The following is a 19,013-nucleotide window of genomic DNA, read 5'->3' as shown; positions in this document are numbered from 1 at the left end:
TAACATTCTGTGACTCTATGATTCCCAACAAGAAAACTCCCATTACTGAGTAGAAGAGATTATAAAGATAGAATTTCTGTAAGTATTAATACTTTCAGGCTGTGTATTACATCAAGATTTAAGGTATGGAGAGAAGTTGTGCCAATGCACTGAAACAGCCATTTCTCTTCCCCCAGAGCTTTAGGACCCAAAAGGGCCAGGAAAGTGGCATGTAGGGATAAGTCTCAGCCAAGGAAGAGAAGGAAGGACAGACAGACAGACAAGCAAGCAAATGTGACTGGAAACTAGAAAACAAAAAAGAATAACCAAAGCTGGATGAAGCCAGGCATGTTGGACAAATCCATTCCCACGGAAAGCACTTTCACTGACCAGAACAAGAAAAAGTTGGTTACAAAAATCCAAAGGGAACCATTAAGATACATGTGGAATGTCTGGGGAGGGTGTGTGTGTGTGTGGTGGAGGTCAAGCTCTAGGAGGGAGTCTGGGTGCAGGATGGTGTGATGGGGTTCAGGGGTCCCCCTGCACTGCACCCTGTCTGCTGACAGGAGTGACTCTCACTCAGCAGGCACAACAGGTTTATTAGGCAACAGATGCCCAGTTTCTCACAGAAGCGATAGTACAGCAGTCAGAGACAGTCCTTCTAACCTGTCCTGGGGGGAAGATCCCCAGGGGTGCCCCTCTGGGGTGTAGCCTTCCCCCTCCTCAGGCTGGCTGCCTTCCAGCTCTTTCTTCCCCTAGCCCCTCACTGCCGTTCCCCGATTCAAAAACCCAGCTCAGCTCCTCCCTCCTCTTTGTTCAGGGCAGAGGTGTTACCTGCCAGTTGTAGCCCCAGGGTCATCCTTAGCCACTGGGAGCTGCTCTGCTTGCCTCTCACATCCAGCCTGACTCACACATGCACTCCCCCCCCCCACTTCATCACAGATGGTAGGGGTCTAATCTGAACAGAGTATAGGAGTGCTGTAGGAGATGCAAAATGCTGGCTCTGGGAAGAGAGTCAGGGCTGGGGGGTAGCCTCTACTGCCAGGCAGCACAATGAGGCTAAGGGAGGCCTCCTGTCTGCTCCAGCCCAGTATCATCCCCCAAAGGGTATTCCTGTGGCTGGAGAGTACATGGTTTGGTGTGCCGCCCCTCTGCCAGCACCTCCCCTTTGGCTCCCACCGGAGAGAGTTCCCCATTTCCACCCAATGGGTGATGCAGGGGCAGGGCTTGCAGGTGGCTTCTCTCCTCCCCTCCCCTCTCCCCCCCCCCCCCGGCTGGCTGCTTCTGGACGCAGCAGGAGGCCAGGGCAGGCAGGCACGCAAGAAGTCTCCCTTACTGGCAGCACCACTGCAACACAGGAGATCCCTCCACTCATTCATAAGTCTCTCGTCCATATCTCTAAAGGTGACAGTCTGATAGCAACTCCTTTCACTTACATTTTGAACCCATGTCATTTGTGGCACAGAGTTGCCCATCTGCCAGTAACATTTGCTGAACACATGGCTGTTTAAGTTCTCTTTTAAAAAAGGAAATCCAGGTCAGAAGTAACAGGGCCAGCCAAATCTCCAATAAGATTCTTCCCTTAGAGAAAATGCAGTCTGCCAATTACCAAGATAAATGAAATCAGAACTTAAGAAATGTGGAGCTCCAACTCCAAACTATTTGGAAAACAGTCACCTGTTCAGATCATCAAGGAGAGTTTACATCATGTGAAATACTTGTGAAATGCTCTAAAAAGCTTTTACCATATTTTAGGCCTAAATAATTTAAGATCATATAAAAGTCCCAATGTCAGAGGGGGGAGGGGGTTTGGATTAAAATTGGAGGGTATAAAAAAAAAAAAAACCCACATAAAAGCCGCAAATAAGGATTCCCATTTTGAAATATTAGATAGCAGTACATTGCATGATATTCTGCTACCTGTTACAATACCACATACTCTTGGTGAAGACCTACCTCATACTTTGTAAAGTTCCTGTGCAAAGTTGCTGGACAATGCTGAAAGTTTACACCATTGTTCATTTTACCCATCTACAAAATATTAATATCTGATTTGATATCAATAGCAATTTTTATTACCTCTTCAATGGCTTTTTGTCTTTTGTCTTCCATCTCTTTATCTGTTCTAAACAATGCAAACGAAAAACATAAGTTACCAATGCCATTGCTACATTTGATGGTTCAAGTAAAAGAACACCATTTTGTGAAAGATTAAGATTAGCTGCCTGTTCAAATAAATCAATTTACTCGATGTATATTATTCTTAATGTGCTGTGTGCAATTCCTTTGTATTCAAAATTGATAAGTGTGTATTGTACTCAGACAATTAGCTACTTTAAAAATGAGTTCCTACACTGCGCAGTTTTGTATTAACATTTCTAATCCTCTGTATCTCTCTTTTAATATTATCAAAATATTTCTATTTGAATAAAATCTCTCTCTCTCTCTCCCTCTTAGTATAGCTTCTTTCCACCCAAATCTCTGCAGTGAGTCTGATGGCACCTAAAATATCAATCTTATATGCCTCTTCACACAATGATCAAAAAACAACTGTGGCACAATATTCAAGTTGCCTTATGGGCTTTCTGAACAGCAGATACTTCCTATCATCTGATCTGAAAACATCCTGTTTCTACCAGCAGAAAATGAAGATTAACAAAGCCAGGAGACTGTCCTCAGACATACCAACCAAAACAATTTTGTACCAAATGTACAGTAAGAATTATAAAAGGCAGACAAGTGGATCAGCTTGAACGCATCAGCCAGTCAAATACTGCAGTAGAACATGGGAATAACTGAAGTCACTAAACACTGATCTCAGCAAGCTGTAATAAGTTGTCTTTTATGCACATAATAGGCAAATATGTCCGTGCTTATTTGAAAGTTTCTTTGAGTAATAAGATCTACAAGTTTCTTACATCTGACATATAGCCTCTTCACCCAGAAAAATATAAGCAAGAACACTACTGCTCCTTCATACTAATTTTGCATCATCTCAGCCACCTCTGAGAAAGATGGATACCAATAACCTTGCCCAGCTTTGAGCTGTTGTTCACCGCTTTATATCTCTATTCCTTACACTCACAGGCCACAAGACACCTAACTGTTTTCAGATGGCACAGGATGCATGTCGACTAGCCCACCAAACTGTCTTCAATAGTGAGATACTTCTGTAGAGTATATATTCTGCTTACCCAACTATGGGGTGGCCTACATGCGTTGTCCCCAGTGAGGTCTCTCCCCCCCCCCCCCCCTCTCTCTCCCAAACCACTCTTTCAAAACAGCCCTGTTATCCATGATAGAAGTAGACCTTAAATCTATCAAGCACTGTATTTCACATGGTATCTTCCCTTTCATTTAGCCATTTCCCAAACTGAATCATGTAATTACTTCCTTTTTTTCCCTCTGCATTTACCAATAAGGGGAGTGGAAAATGTCTTACTGGTGTCAGCTCTGTCAATGAATGAAACAAGGTGAGATGTGGAGGAGATACATGGTATTACTGGGTGGGTATTATGCACTCCAAGTCATTGAGGCACACCTGTATATGAGATCAGAATTCCCATCGAGCTCCAGTAAATACCAGACATTTGTTTTCTAATACTACTTGCTTTCCTCTATAGCCATAATCTTCTGTTAAAATAGTTCCAAAGTGAGAACTTGTACCTGTGATAGCACTCATTCTCAGTGCAGGCCTAAAATGGCCTTCCATGGCACCATAGTGTTTGTTTGTCTTAAACACAAAATACTCCAGAAACCATATAACTCTGTTCATTTCATCTTTCTCCATACAGAACCCAAATCAGAAAACAGTCTAGAAATGAGATTAATGAATTTCCATCTTCCATAAAGCCAAATATTATTCTCAACATTATCCTGGAGCATGACCCTGGAAGCATATGTAAAAATCAAATGGTAATGACTGAAGCTAGGAAAAGGAAACATTTCCCATTCATCTGCAAACCACTCTCTAGGGCAGGCATGTCAAACTCAAAGCCTACTGAGGGCTGCACAAATGAAAACTGATAGCTTCCAGGGCCACCAAAGAAAATGTACTTTTAATCAGAAAGTCTTAAACTATTTATTATTATAGATTATGTTTTAGGTATATTTTATAATATTTTTTCAGGTCTTGTTTGATTATAACAGTAATTTTAATTGAGAATTTAACACTTAAAATTATAAAACACAATTTATATGATTATTAGTTAATAAAATTTGATGTGTAAAATTGTTGTTGTTCATAGAATCATACGGCTGGAAGGGACCTCAAGAGGTCCTCTAGTCCAGCCCCAATACAATCATTTTTAATTTAAATATAAATTTAAGGTACTCCACACCCCAGCCAGCTCCCAGCCCCAGGGCTGCAAGTGCTCCCCCAGCTGTGACTGGGTCCCCAGGGGTGGAGCTGCTGGCAGGGCTCCCAGGGTTTCCTTGGCCTGAGCCAGTTCCCTGGGACTGGAGCTGCCAGCAGGGCTCCCAGCCCCGGTCCACAAAAAGAAATTCATTGGGCCTCATGCGTCCTGTGGGCCGTATGTTTGACATGATTCCTCTAGGACTATAAAATGGAAAGTCTCTGAAGATGGGCCTTCAAATGTTTCAAACGCAGTCCTGTTTTGCTGGTCCTTGATTATTTGAAGCTAAAAATGGGGAACGGACTCCAGGTCTCCAATCCAAAGTAGGTGATTAATGATTTCACTCATGTTTGGACCTTTCCATGAGTTGCTGTGTCTGAGAAATGGACAAAGTTGTTGTAATTATCGCACAGCTCCGCAATAGATCCCCCTCTCTGGGCAACACTTTTGCTAATGGCATGCTCTTCTGTTGTATTTTCTGTATTGATTCTGCTTGCCATATGAACTGTAATCCTGCCTATAACAGGATCCAGATTCTGGTCTCTAACAAGACTTATCTGATGATTCTGAAATAGTCCGTTTTCATAGCTCGCTGTTTCACCATGGTATCCTGGGCAAAATCAGGTCCCAGCTCTCTGATTCCAGACACGAAACTGATTTGAATCCCACTTGTTTTTCAGGGAGAAGCCACTAGGACATGGTTTCTCAGGACCAATTTTGGTGGCCTCACAGAGTGGCCACCAGCTCTAGCTTGTGGCTGTTCTGAATTCTTCCTAAAACACTTAACTTTTAGGAAAAACAAGCAAGTATGCATACGTTCTCATTTATCAAGTATGCATATATTCTCATTTATTTATATAGGGCTTTTTTTTTTGGAAGACCCAATAATAAAAATAATGTGCAGTTTCAGAATGTTAATGTTTAATCAATTAACTAGTAAGCCTGACCTTAAATGGATAAAGCTTACCGGTTACGGTAAACTGATAGGGACCGCAGCAGCAGCCTGCCTGTCACAGACGGGACTGCATCAGCCCTGCAGGGTTGCTGCAGGCAGGAGCCGCTCCAGCTGGCCCAGAGCAGCCCCTGTCCACAACAGTCTCAACTGCCCAATCTGTTGACAAAAGTTGCTGTCAGAAGATATCTACCAACAAAACTTCTCTCGACAGATTGTGGCCACACACAAAAGTGGTGCACTCTGTCGACGGAGAGCAGCCAGACTGCTCGGCCACTACGTCGACAGAACAGCCAACAAGAAGCACAGCAGATAGGGCTGTCCGGTGACCCGGAAAGCCTTCTGTTGACTCAGGGCTCCACATGGCTTTTTTCCTCGACAGATTCTGTCAAGAAAGGCGTTATGCCTCCTGGGGGAGAGGCAGAAGTCTGTCGATGAACGTGCTGAGTTCTGTCAACATATTGTCCACAGAACACACTTTTAGTGTGGACACTCCATGGGTTTTGTCAACAAAACCCTCTAGTATAGACACAGCCATAGATATAAAAAAAAAAACTTAAAACCAAAATTCTAGATAAAAGCAACATTACAAACAATTTAACACAATATTATCTTGTATTAGATACACAATATCTATTATTTTTATGAACATGTATGAAACAGCCATTCAAATAAAATATCTTTGTTATTCAAATATTAATTCAGTTCATTGCATGAAACAGAGAGCAACTTACCTGGCATGACTTAGGTACATTGCCTGACGCCGAATATCTTCAGAGTCGATTTCCACAGGATTTATCAGAGCAAGTTGATCAATAGACCACCTAAATTTTCCTGGAGTCTGAGAAAGCAAAGGAATGATCATCACACTGAAGCAAGCTGTAAAAGGAAAATCAGAACATAGCCTCCTTATACGCATGAGCTTGAACAACAGTAACTGCATAAGTCAGCCACATGAGCTACTTCAAATGTAAACTGCAAAAAATGAGTAACAGAATCAGACCAACTGAGCTTGTAATTTTTTTTGTTTATGGTCATTAACATAATACATTGCAATTGTATAAAACATGAAACAAAGTGTAGAATATTTTTTATTTATAAGGTACTTTACCAGGAATAAAACCTCAGAAAGCCTCCCCAAGATAAATATTAACTCATTTCATTGCTGAGGAAATTGAAGAAGAGAATGCAATGTCACTTGTTTAAGATCACACACTGTCACAGCCAGTATTAAAGTTGAGTGTCTAGTTTTTAGTCCTAGGCTCAGTCCACTAGATCAAGTTGCCTCCCAGTTCTCAAGCCCTCAACCACCTGTAATCATTTCCACCGCTGTCTATAGGAGGATTTAAGAGTAGAATGAAAAGCCATTAAGATGGAAATCTTCAAATTCGTAAAGGAATAAAATTAGGGGTTTACAAGGGACATTCCTTTCAGAGCTTCAGCACAATGTTTAAGAGTTCGATGCTGCTAGGAATGTCATGTTTCAGCTATATAAAATAGAGATCCAGGTCCCTCATGCTATTAAATCTCATGATATGCTAACATCCACAAAATGGTGGAATTTGACCAGATTTTTGGGGTTATTACCCAATCTGCAAAATTACATTCCAACTACCTAAAAATGTTTTGTTGCTTCAGTGGAATAAACTTTTCTCCACTGCATCCCATTCTAACACGGCTCCGGGAAAGTGCACATTCTACTCCAGCATACTGGAATTTTTGGAAAAATAAAGGGATCTGTAAATACGTATGTTAGGTACCCATAGAATGCATACAGATAAAGCAGAATCCTTTTTCTCTGATCTACTTGGGACCAGGGCCACATCAAATAATCAAAAATCCAGATAACCAAAAGAATGGGAAAATACAATGCTACATCACCATCTAGAGGACACAGCAGAGCTCTCTCCCTTTCTGGATCTGTGACTGTATGCTGTGTGATTAACCAGGACAGTCAGATAAATGAGGGTTGAGTGAAGAGGGTTGTACTGAAAATTGATATAAATAATTTACACAGGACTTCAAAACCGTTACATTATATAATAAAAAGGAACATGAAATCTCTCTGAAGATTTTGCATCCCACCTACTTGCATCACAAATCCAGAATGAGGGCTGCTGCAGCCAGAGCATCTGTTTACAGCAAAATTAACTCTAGAAAGTAGTCCTCATTTTTCTTTCTCAAGAAATTGCTTAGCATCATACTTTTTTTTTTTGCATTTGATTTTCATTAGAATTTTAAAAGAAAGTCATAGTGCTAAGTGACATCTGCGTTTTAGCAAATTAGTGTTTAGTATTAGTACTCAATATTAAAAAAAGTTGTAAGGAATTCTGCCACTTAGTTTTGCTTGAACTCTAGTAACATTGTCTGCACATTTAAGAAATAACAAAGTATCTGAAAGTATTAATACTGCCTCTGATGCTGTACTAGATATTAAATCTTACTGATGAAGATCTTGTTGATTTAAAGACAGAAGGACTGGAAACAATTTGCTCCTGTAGACTATAGTAATCACTTGGACTTTCAAAAGGGTTTAAGATAGTAGCCTGTCCTGGAGTCTTTGGTGTTATTTGCATTTTAGTTTCTTTTGCATCTCCCATAGCACAGAGCTGCACCTAGAAGAAAACAATGCTTCAGTTACAATTTAGGAAGCTACATACTCCATCTTCATTTGGTTAACTCTTTGTTTTAGGAAAAGGTGAGAAATCAGATTTCAGAGTGGTTAAGCAATTTAAAATTTAATAGCATTTAATCTTGTGATTAACTGGTTTTCATCATTTTAAACCATCACAGAATACCATTCAAATACTTTGGCTTTTTTTTTTTTTAAAAAACATTTTTAAACATAATGATTTCAATTATAAACACAAAGTGTACAGTGCTTATGTTATTTTATTGTAAGTATCTGTACTGTAAACAAAACAGTATTTTTAAATTCACCATACAAGTATAACAGTACACTCTCTGTTCAGGTTGAATCCCTCTAATCCAGAACACTCATCCTGCAACATCTATAATCCGGCATGATTTTAGTTAGCTGGATGACCACTTACCATGGGTGTGGCCAAAGTTTCCATACTCCCATAAAGTTTGTTTACAGCCAGCACTTCTGGCTGTCAGTGTTCTGTGCTGTTATTTAGTTGCAATTTATCCCTAAATGTCTTCCAAGAACCCAGTAAGCAACGGAACTTCTGGTAATGTGTTAAACAATACTGACCTCCAGAGGTCTGGCAAATTCTCTTGTCTAGCAGCAATGAGGCCCCAGTGATGCCAGACAACAGCAGTGCAACCGGTACTACACTGAGTAGTCAAACTTACAAATGTAAGGGGCGGGGGGGTGTTGAACCGGAGCCCCACAGCGGGGATGGGGATGAGCCTGAGCTGCACGGTTGGGGTGAACCAGACCATGGGGGGCTGAGCCACGGTTTTTTTTGTGTGCGCGCGCGCGAAGATTTTGAGTTGCACTTTACTTGCGTTAATGAGAGTTAAGTGCAACTCAAAAATCACTTAAAATGGCAATGTGTATCTCTGTGCCTCATATACAGTATGCGTGACAGAGACAGAGCCTCTCTCAACACTTCAGAAGGCGGGAGCATGTGCAGCCATGCACATGCTTCTAGAAGCAAGAATGGGGGGGCTCAGAGGGACAATGTGGGTCCAGCATCATGTTCAGGAAACTGTTTGCAGTCACTTCTGTGCATCTGTTGTTTCTCCTTTCTGCTGCCCCAGTCCATGCTGGCTTTCAGAGTGTGAGGCTACATTAACAACAATTAACCATAGTCAGTCATATAGTATCAAGATAGTCCCTGGGAAATATTACAGTCTCTGATTCCACCATCTCAACCAAGTTTCACTGTCAACACTGCTACATACAAAATAAAACTCTTTGTTTAAAACTTATGGGCCACGTCTACACTTGCCAAAAACTTCGAAATGGCCATGCAAATGGCCATTTCGAAGTTTACTAATGAAGCGCTGAAATACGTATTCAGCGCCTCATCAGCATGCGGGTGGCCGCGGCACTTCGAAATTGACACGGCTTGCCGCCGCACGGCTTGTCCAGACAGGGCTCCTTTTCGAAAGGACCTCGGCTACTTCGAAGTCCCCTTATTCCTATGAGCAGATGGGAATAAGGGGACTTCAGAACTGACGTGGCTCGCTGCCGCGCGGCTCGTCCAGACGGGGCTCCTTTCGAAAGGACCCTGGCTACTTCGAAGTGCCACGGCTGCCCGCATGCTAATGAGGCGGTGAATATGTATTTCAGCGCTTCATTAGTAAACTTCGAAATGGACATTTGCATGGCCGTTTCGAAGTTTTTGGCTAGTGTAGACGTAGCCCTACTGTTTATGCACATACTGTCTTTTGTCTGATGAAAAAAAAATCATCTCTGGAATTTAACCTCCCATTTACATTAATATTTATGGAGGAAATTGGACTGCCATACCATCATTTCATTTAAAGTAGCATTTTTCAGGAATATGACTAAAACACACAGAAAGGAGTTACCATATCATTAGAAATCTCACTTTGGAACCTTCTTTGGCATTTTATCAAATACGCAAGTGAAAGCGTTCTTAAAACAAACAACATGCACCGTGTTCTCATCGGAGACTGCCATAATATAAAACGTATGGTAGAATACAGGTAAAAACAGAGCAGAAAACATACAATTCTCACCCCAAGGAGTCCAGTAAAAATTTTATTTATTTTTTTCCTTAAAGAGCCATCAACATGGAAGCATGGCCTCTGGAATGGTGGCCAAAGCAAGAAAGGACATGCCATCATTTAGCATATCTGGCATGTAAATACCTTGCAGTACTGCCTACAAAAGTTTGAACTCAAGTTTTCACTTTCAGATAACATTGTAAATAAGAAATAGGTAATATTAACTCCAGAAACATCAACTTATTTGTCTTAAGGACTTGTTGAAGAAGTAAGTCTGAATGAATTTGTAGACTCTAGATCAGGGGTCAGCAACCTTTCCAAGGCAGAGTGCTGAAATTTGACCTTTTGACCTCTACATACAGCCTTCGTGCCCTGCATTTGTAAACTGCACTTTCAGGAGAAAGATATTAGACTCCAGTCCTTGTAGGAAGGGAACTGAGAAATACCACTTATTTATCTTTTTCAGTGCAAATAAATATTAAGTGAGCACTGTAAACTTTGTATTCTGTGTTTTAACTGAAACCAACTGTAGAAAACATCCAAAAATAAATACATTTCAATTAGTATCCTGTTGTTTAACAGTGTGATTAAAACTGTGATTACCAGAGTTAATGAAAACAAAAAGTCAAGAAAAAAAGAGAATAGACCGGAAAGACCAAGCATCAAAAACCAGCTCTTATTTTACTCGTGTTTGTGAAAGCATTAAGAATTTAGAGGTATCACTCACAAATGTTACTGCATGAAAACAAATCTTAAAAGGTACTGCCTGCCATAAACAAAATATATTTATAACCAGGTAAAAGACAGGTCAGCTGAAAAAAAGAGAGGCCTGTTTGGTTTGTGGTGTTCAAGGAAAAGAAAACAGAATAGTGCAAAGAGGAGGAAGTAGCAGAAAAATTAAAGTCAGAGATATCTAAGTTCTATCAAGGGGTCGAGAGATTTCTGAAACCTACAAGTCAGTTGGGGGAAAAAAAAAACCTTTTCACCAAGCACCAACCCCCTTCTCTCTCCCCCGAGGAGGAGGAAATGGGGCTTTTCCTTCCAAGTATTTACTCTTGTTCAGCAGGCCTGTGGCCTGGCCAGTATATTGGAAGCCCCCACCGGCGCACAAGCCCGACTTCCTTAGGTTCATTTATCAGCATCTGGGAGCTGGAACTGAGGCAAAAGAAGTGTTCTAGCGTCTCAGGCCACCGGGGCCATTCGCTCCCCCGAGCACCCGGAAGGTCTGTCCTAGCAGCCCCCGACCCCGCGAACAGGCCGGGCTATAGCGGGAAACTCACAGCCTTATCCGCTCAGCTCCGTCGCCAGCCCGCTGCGAAAGCGGCAGCGCGGTGCAGCCCCCGGCGAGCTCCAGCGGAAGCGCTGCGCTCCCCGCAAGCTCGGGGTCCGAGTTAAAGACAAGCTCCGCCTCAGCCGCTGGCTGGGCCCTAGGCCGGGAGCAAGCCCCACAGCTGCGACAGACCGAGCGCTCCTCACCGCTCTCACTCCAGCCACTGCATGACTTGACTCCTGCTTCCTCTCGCGTCCGCTCTCAGCCCTGGACAGCTCTTTAACTGCCACGCCCCCTTACCCTGAGGCTGCCCAATCGTCGCGCGCCGACGCTCTCACCCAGCCAATCGCGGCTCGTCTTCCCTCTCGAACGGACCAATCAACGCCAGGCCGCTTCACAAATTCGAACGGCTTCCTCCTCCTCTCCCCTCGCTCCCCCTCCTTTCCCCAGTTGTTAAGCGGGCAGGAGCTTTTCAAAACGTCCGGGCGAGCCTTGAGGGGGACCTCCCAGAACAGGCAGCCGCGCGTGCGTGGTAGGCTTCTGCCGCGCAGAGCGGCGGGAGCGGCAATGTTTGAATGACAGGCGGTGGGCGGCCGCTTCCTTCCGGGTGAGAGGTCTCGCGCCGAGCCCGCCGGCGCTATGGCAAGTAGCGCAGCCAATTTAAACGCGGTGAGGGAGACGATGGACGGTGAGTCCCGGGCGGCGGTTGTGGGCTTCGCTGCGGCAGGTGTCGTCCTGGCGCTGTTGTTCCTGGGGCGGGTGCGTGACTCCAGGGGCGGCTCCGAGGTCCGCGGGGTCCTTCCTCTGCACGGGCCGGGCTGGTACCGCCTCCCCGGCGGGCGTCCGGCGTCTCAATCCCGGGACGTGGTACGAGCATCCTACTGAGGCCTTGTCCCGGCGGGGAGGGGGAGGGCAGCCTAGGTCAGGGACCGCCGCGGGCGGCTCTCCGCTCTCCCCGCTGCTGCTCGGTGTGTGCTGAACGCGTCTGGCTTTTACAGCTTGTACCGCAGCCTCCCTCTTAATTCAGTCCGAGGAGAGCGCGCCTGGGAGACCGGGCATGGCTAAGGCTCGCCTGCCTCTGCTGCTCTGTCCCTGGTTACCGCCAACGTGTGGACCAAGGAAACGTTTTCCACCTAACACCTTCTCCTTTGCAATGGCGCTTAGACGCCTCGGTTTGCCGTCTGCTGGCCTTTCTCACGGAGGTAAATGTCCCACACGGGTACTGCATGAAAAACAAACCCGGACACCGCCGCAAAAGCTGTCGAAAATGAGAAAATGGCATCTAGCTATTTACGTAGCAAGTATTTAACTCACTCTTCGCACGTGGTGTTTCAAAGGCCGTTATTTGAGCAAAATCACTAGTCCTCTTTTGACCTTCCGCTCTGCTCTAGGTGGTTGCAGCCAGCTTTTTCTTCTCTCATTAGCAAAATAATAGCTCTGCTTTATAGCACCCGGACTTTTGAGAGGAAGTGATTATACCCACTGCAGACCTTACAGCAGCACAGCTATATTGCTCTAGCTGCACTGCTGTAAGGTGTGCCATATGTCCACTGTGTGTCAATGGGACACATTCCAATTGGCATAATTATACCGTCTCCCAAGGAGACATAATAGCATCTCTACAAACCTAGCATCGTGCACACCAGCACTGTAGTCAGTAGGTCAGTTAGTGCATTGTTTTTTTCACACTTCTAAGTGACATGAGTTATACCAGTGTTAGTGGTACCGTAAACATAACCTTACTTTATCTCCAGTTTTTATGTCCTTTTTATATTACATAAGAAGAACTTTGATCTAGCCTTTTAGAATTTGTTGCAAGTATTTGAGAGAAGAAAATAAAATTATATAACTGAAAGTGAGTTTTTTGGGCAGTAGCTATCATACCATAAGAAGAATAAGGTAAAATCAGACCAACTATTAATGACAGATTAAGAAAAGTAGTTATAAAAGTTGCAAATGGGGAGGTGGAGTTGATCTGGAGCTGCATGTGGGGGCAGGGTGATGTTGAACCAGGGTGGCGGGTGGTTGAGCCACATGGGGGTGGGGGTTTGAATTGGGTCCCCAGGGGGGCCGGGGGTTGAGCTGGAGCCTCAGGCGGAGGTTGAACCAGGGCATGAGGGTTGAGCTGGAACTGTGTGTGGGGAGGAGAGGTTTGAGCCAGAGCAACGCATGGGTGGTGGTGAGCCAGAGCCGGGCTGCGTGGCGCTGAGGGTGTTGAGTTAGGGCCAAGGAAGTGAGATTTTGAGTTGCGCTTAACTTGCATTTGCTCTTAACTCACATTATTCTAAACTGCACATTTCAGGGGTTTACTGTATTTAATCAGGAGGCACCATTCCATCACAAACATGGTTGATGGACATACTTGTCCTGGAAAGGCAGATAGTGTTAGCAAATGGGAAGAATGCAATGCTAAAAGGTTAATGATGGAGGGAAATATGAGCAAGTAAAAATCGAGAACAAGTATCTTGAGTTGCTGCATCAGGTGGTGGCCTTTCCTGTAACATGTGATGGTGGTATTGTCAAAGGGAGAGCCAGGTATCGAGAACTGTGGTTTTCAATCAGGGGTGTATAATTCTTGAAGGTGTTGCAGAGGTCTTTTGGGGGTACATCAGTTCATCTAGATATTTACCTAGTTTTACAGCCAGCTACATAAAAATGAACTATCGTATAAATAAAAATTGCATAACATTTAAGTCTACGTTATCAAAAAAAAAAACCTTTGCTATTGGGTAAAATTGGTAATTTAAGTTTACAGTAGTAGAAAATATTTTAATGTTATCATCATTGATTAAGTGTTCCTGTTTGTTTTTATTTCCTACCTTCCACTTAAGGGGAAAAGATTTATCATTACAATTTTATAATTCTTTTAAATCACTGACTGCAAATGAAAGCCTACTGCATTCTGTGTACGGGTTTACTGTTGTGATAGGAAGAATAGTCAACAAGTAATATCCTGGTGCAGTGAATGGTGAATGCTAGAATAGAGAATGTGAATGAGTGTGGAGTCTGAGGCTGCTGACTCACTTGGCAAAGGTGATAAATGTTATCAGTTGGATTTAAACTGGGGAAGGAAGGGGTGGATATGTAATGTTTTCATGTCACCATCCACAGAGTTTCAGCTTTTGAAAATTCCATGCTTTACTATTTTTTTGTAAATAATTAATCTTATTGCAGTTTTAACTAACAAAAACAACTTTAATTTTTTGAAAAATTATTGCAGTTCTGCTTGAGATTTCAAGGATATTAAACACTGGTTTGGATATGGAAACCCTGTCTATTTGTGTACGGTTGTGTGAACAAGGTATAAACCCAGAGGCCTTATCATCAGTAATTAAAGAGCTACGCAAGGCTACAGAAGCACTGAAGGTAAGGCAGTTTGTGAAAAACATGCTGAGATTTTTTTTTTTTTTTTTTAAATTAAAACAAATTGAATTTCCAGTTACTACACTTCCTGCTTGTCACGTGGCATTGTACATTTTACTTGCATTCTAAATAAAGTAAAAATTATAATTCTGGGAAACAAATCCTGTTGCCTTTATCCCATATTTGGTCCAAAGCATAGACTCTACAAATAGCAAACCTTACAAAATTGCACTTGCTTTTGTCCCTCTTTGTTTGAATGGACAAATACAATTACTAACTTTGTTTATTATCTATCACGATAGAAGTTGAGCCTATCTCATCAGTCATCATTGGGACCTGACCAGTGCTGAACAAGAGAATTTGTCGGACCAGGGGAGGTTAATATTGTGTAGCACATGTACCAACACTTTCACTGCTTACTGGGTTCTTAAAAGAAGACATTTATGGGTAAATTACAACTGAATAACAACACAAAACACTGAAAGCCAGGACTGCTGGTTGTACAACAAACTTTATGGGATCACGTGAAAGTTGGCCACACACGTAAGTGGTCATCCAGCTAGTTAAAATCATGCTGGATTACTGATGTTGCTGGATGAGAGAATTCCAGATTTGGAAGGCTCAGCCTCCAGTAAAAGATGGGCAAGTGGGCCTTTTTGCTCATTGAGTGGACAGGTAGATTTAACACTATAAATAGATTGGAGCCAGAGACTGGATTCTCTAACAATTTACTCATCACGTTCTCAAATTCTATCAACATATTCCCACTTAGGTTTCCATTCCCATTCATCTCCACATCAAGTACAAGCTCCTTGGTTTTTTACTTCTAAGGTTCTTCATAACTGAGCCCTCTACTCTCTGGTTGCTTCAGTACTCTTTCTGTCATCTTCAAATTCCAGTTTCAAAACTAATCCTCTATATGTATGTAGGCAAATATAGATAAGTGAGAAAGCAGTATCATTTTTGTACCATGTTTTCTTTCTTGTATGGCATATCCACATTCCCTGCCTTTTCTTTGTGGAACTTTTCAGGGCAATAGTACTTTTCTGTGGTCATCCAGCAGTACCATTATATATACACTTGGTAGTGGGGTTGCTGCTGCTGGTGGTGGGGCTGCTGCTATTCCTACTACTAAAATCTGTATAAGTTAGTGTAGTGCCACTTAGGAATTATGCCAGTATCCCAAGTTGGTGCAGTTGAAATGTTTATGCTACACCTTTCATATTATGCTGGTTGAATCTCTCTAATGTGGAACTCTCTTGTCTGGCAACATCCACAATCTGGCAAGATTTTCTTAGCCACATGACTGCTTAACATAGGTGTGGCCAAGTTTCCTGTGGTTCCATGAAGTTTGTTTACAGCCACCAGTCCTGTCTCTCAGTATTCTGTGCTGTTATTTAGCTGTAATTGGTCCCTAAATATCTTCTAAGAGCCCAGTAAGCAGTGGAAGTGTTGATAATGTGCTACGCAATATTGGTCTCCAGTGGCCTGGCAAATTTTCTCATTTGGCACCAGACAGGTCCCAAGGATGCTGGATGAGAGAGGCTCAACTCGTAGAGTAAAGCAAAAGATTAAGGATTTATATACATTTTGGGGTTGTGGGGGGTGAGTTTAAAAGCAGCATAGTAAAATTAATATCACATGATTTTATTATTTAGAAACTATTTAAACAATGTTGACAGAATAAAAGTGGCTTCAAGAAATTCCTGTTTATGTCTGACCTGTATCTCCAAAGTATCTACTTTCCATTTATTATAATTAATTGCATTTCTTTTTCTAGGCTGCTGAAAATATGACAAGTTGACTTCATGGGTGAAGATCTCTTGAGGAGCTAAACGTCAAGCTAGCAGAGGATTTGAAGACTGGCTGCTGTTTTAGAAATATAGAATCAAGTTTCTGTATGTTTTGGGTTTCAGTAAAAATCTGTAATCATCCTTTTTAAAAAATGGATGAGATATAAAAGTAAAGATTTATATAAAATTGAAAAAGGCATATTGCTGAAATTACCTAATATTTATTCATTGCTTATTTTTTCCTTGTATTTTGTAGATCTTAGTGTTTAGCATCATTATTTATGTATATTCTTTTATAAATCTGAACTTTTAGTTTTATAAACAGTCTTTCAAATATTGCAAGTTCACTGACTCTACCTAAAATTTAAGTGAAAGTTCATCACTTAATCTATATGGTAGATACAACTTGTTAAAGGGTTTATTATAAACTCTGATTTTTATTGGCTTATGGACTGATAAGTTTATTTTCCACTGGTCTGAAACTTGGCATTCAACTTCAGATGTATGTTCAAGTTATAATTTAAATCCATTCTAGTTTTTCCTTTTAATCAAAGAGCAGGGGAAAATGATGTGATTTTTTTTTTTTTTAAAAGAAAAAAGAACCTTATGGTTTTGGATGTCAAACAGATTAAAAAAGAGCCACATGCTTTTTTTAATTATGGTCAATGAATTTAAAACTATTTACTTCCCTCAACTGACAATGGATTAGCCACTGGCATCTGAAAAGTTTGCATAGGAATCCAGAGTAGAAAGTGTAGTAACTATGTTTTTGTTTGTTATACATTTTTGTATCACTCAGAGGGAAAATATACTCGCATTCAGGAGAACTGCTATTTCCCCCCTTTGTTTCTCTTTCTATCCTCCTGCATTTTTTTCCTTCTCCCTGTTTTCTGTGGTGCCACGTCAGTAATTCCCACCCTTTTCCGCCGTTTTACTCATTGAAATAATTAGTGCCGATGAAAACATGTTATTACTGGATTTAAAGTCATCCTAAAACAGATTAATAGCAACTAGAGATCACACTTCTGGTTTATTTGTCGGGATAATTGTATATTGTTTACATTTGGAAGATGGTCTTTGCAACCCAAAAACAAAAAAAAACAAAACCCTTTTGTTTAAATGAATGTTGGATTCTGTATCATCTGAGTAGGACATGAGAACCACAGAAATGCGTCAAGGAGGCCAAATGTTTGACAGCCATATTAGAGACAATAAATTAAGAGGCATTAATTTTAATGGCGATCTGTATAGGCTTATGTCCATTTTGTTTCCTGGTAATGTGATATTTTTGGTTTGCTGTATTATATGAAATAAGACATTTTTGTCTTAAATCTGGAAAATTTAACAGTTATGATGCATGTTAATTATCATGGTACATTCTTGACACCATAGTGAAAATTGACACAAATTTCATTTTAATGAGCATTTTAATTAGTGCTGTTCTCACTGAAATATTTTTTGGGGAAATAATGACCATTGTAAGTGTGAAAATATTTGAATTTTGTCAAGTATTTTGAGTTTTCATGGTTAAATCCTATTTTCAGAAGATTGTTTTCATATTTTTATAGTCTTTTGTTCATAATGTTTGTTGTGATAAGCAGCAAGGACAAAGTGGGAAGACAAATAAACAGTTGGACCTGGGGAGCCCAGAAAATTAACAGTTAACTAGTTTGTGTAAGTTAGTGATGTCACATTTGTTTGCAACAGTATAGGAAAAATAACAGAAGACTAAACAGCATGTTGATAATGTTGATTTTACTCATCTCTTCACATTTACTTATCTTATTATCTAACCATAGAACCCAGAGAGAGACCATATAGCCTGAGCCCACACTTCCCACCCCCCCCCCCACCCAACCAGTAGAAGATAGAGACACTGTCTTGCTTCTTCTTGCAAAAGTTCTAGGAAAGCGGCAACCAGTGCAGAGATGAGCATATGGCTTTATTCCCTCTGAACACTTGCATCAAAGGCTACCTTTAAGGCTGCAGTGATATGCTATGGCAACTGTAATTGAATAGAGCAATATGTGTATAACTTCCCAAATGTGAATTAGCCCATTTAAGGTCAGTGAGGCTATTCAGATGAGTAAAGTTACAATGAATGTAAATATTTGCAAGATCATGGTATGACAACACTAAATATTATTAGGATTAAAGATCTTGCTGAATTTACATAAATTCATGTCTGTCTTTAATTTTGATAACCTGATTTGATTTCATAATGAGAGAAGCCTGTGATGGAGGAAGAAATTGCTTTGAATTAAGGCTGGTTTGTTTTGATGTCTGTACATTTCAAATACTGAATTAATAATGTCACAAAGAGCAAACACTGATTTGTTAATTAATGGGAATTAGTGACAAAAATCTCATTGGAGATTAATATATATGGCATAGAAAGTACGTTAGACAGCCTAAGGCAAGTAGTATGAAACCTGAAAGTTTGCTATTTTTGTTAGACATTGTTAATAGGGTAAATTATTATTTACAGTAATTTGTTTATGGAACTTGAAAGCCAAATGTTAGAGAAGATAGGGTATATGTGGAAGGAGGAAGAAGGAAAGGGAATTGAGAACTCAGCAAGTTAGGGAAGGAAGCTAAAGGGAGGGGGAGAAATGGATATAGCTTGATTAGTCTAA

At 41.3% G+C, this 19,013-nt stretch overlaps 2 protein-coding genes across 3 annotated transcripts in view; one reads left to right on the top strand and one right to left on the bottom strand.

The window, feature by feature from the left end:
* The window catches only part of BORA (BORA aurora kinase A activator), a 41,628-nt gene extending 30,204 nt beyond the window's left edge, over window positions 1-11,424 (bottom strand). For both annotated transcript variants that reach the window (XM_074982865.1, XM_074982864.1), the window contains exons 1-4: window positions 11,232-11,424; window positions 7,731-7,901; window positions 6,021-6,127; window positions 2,059-2,104 (exon numbers count right to left, since the gene is read on the bottom strand). In XM_074982865.1, coding sequence (XP_074838966.1) covers window positions 2,059-2,104; window positions 6,021-6,127; window positions 7,731-7,886 — 309 coding nt within the window. In that variant the 5' untranslated portion in view covers window positions 7,887-7,901; window positions 11,232-11,424. The remainder of the gene's footprint in view (window positions 1-2,058; window positions 2,105-6,020; window positions 6,128-7,730; window positions 7,902-11,231) is intronic.
* A 348-nt stretch (window positions 11,425-11,772) lies between these two features.
* Window positions 11,773-18,543, top strand: MZT1 (mitotic spindle organizing protein 1). The gene is made up of 3 exons (XM_074982862.1): window positions 11,773-11,909; window positions 14,442-14,587; window positions 16,365-18,543. The coding sequence occupies exons 1-3, from the start codon at window positions 11,861-11,863 to the stop codon at window positions 16,386-16,388; spliced, it is 219 nt and encodes a 72-aa protein (XP_074838963.1). The 5' UTR covers window positions 11,773-11,860; the 3' UTR covers window positions 16,389-18,543.
* The last annotated feature ends 470 nt before the right edge of the window (window positions 18,544-19,013 follow it).

The sequence above is a fragment of the Carettochelys insculpta genome, chromosome 1, assembly GCF_033958435.1.
Source record: "Carettochelys insculpta isolate YL-2023 chromosome 1, ASM3395843v1, whole genome shotgun sequence".
Lineage (NCBI taxonomy): Eukaryota > Metazoa > Chordata > Testudines > Carettochelyidae > Carettochelys > Carettochelys insculpta.
Note: the sequence above shows the minus strand (reverse complement) of the source record. Positions and strands in the feature narration are given on the sequence as shown.

Excerpts from the sequence above, each read along its gene's own strand:
- MZT1 (XM_074982862.1), top strand. The coding sequence starts at position 11,861 with ATGGCAAGTAGCGCAGCCAATTTAAACGCGGTGAGGGAGACGATGGAC. Across the intron at positions 11,910-14,441 it reads GGTGAGGGAGACGATGGACG|TTCTGCTTGAGATTTCAAGG; the intron begins GTGAGTCCCGGG and ends AAATTATTGCAG. Across the intron at positions 14,588-16,364 it reads AGGCTACAGAAGCACTGAAG|GCTGCTGAAAATATGACAAG; the intron begins GTAAGGCAGTTT and ends TTCTTTTTCTAG.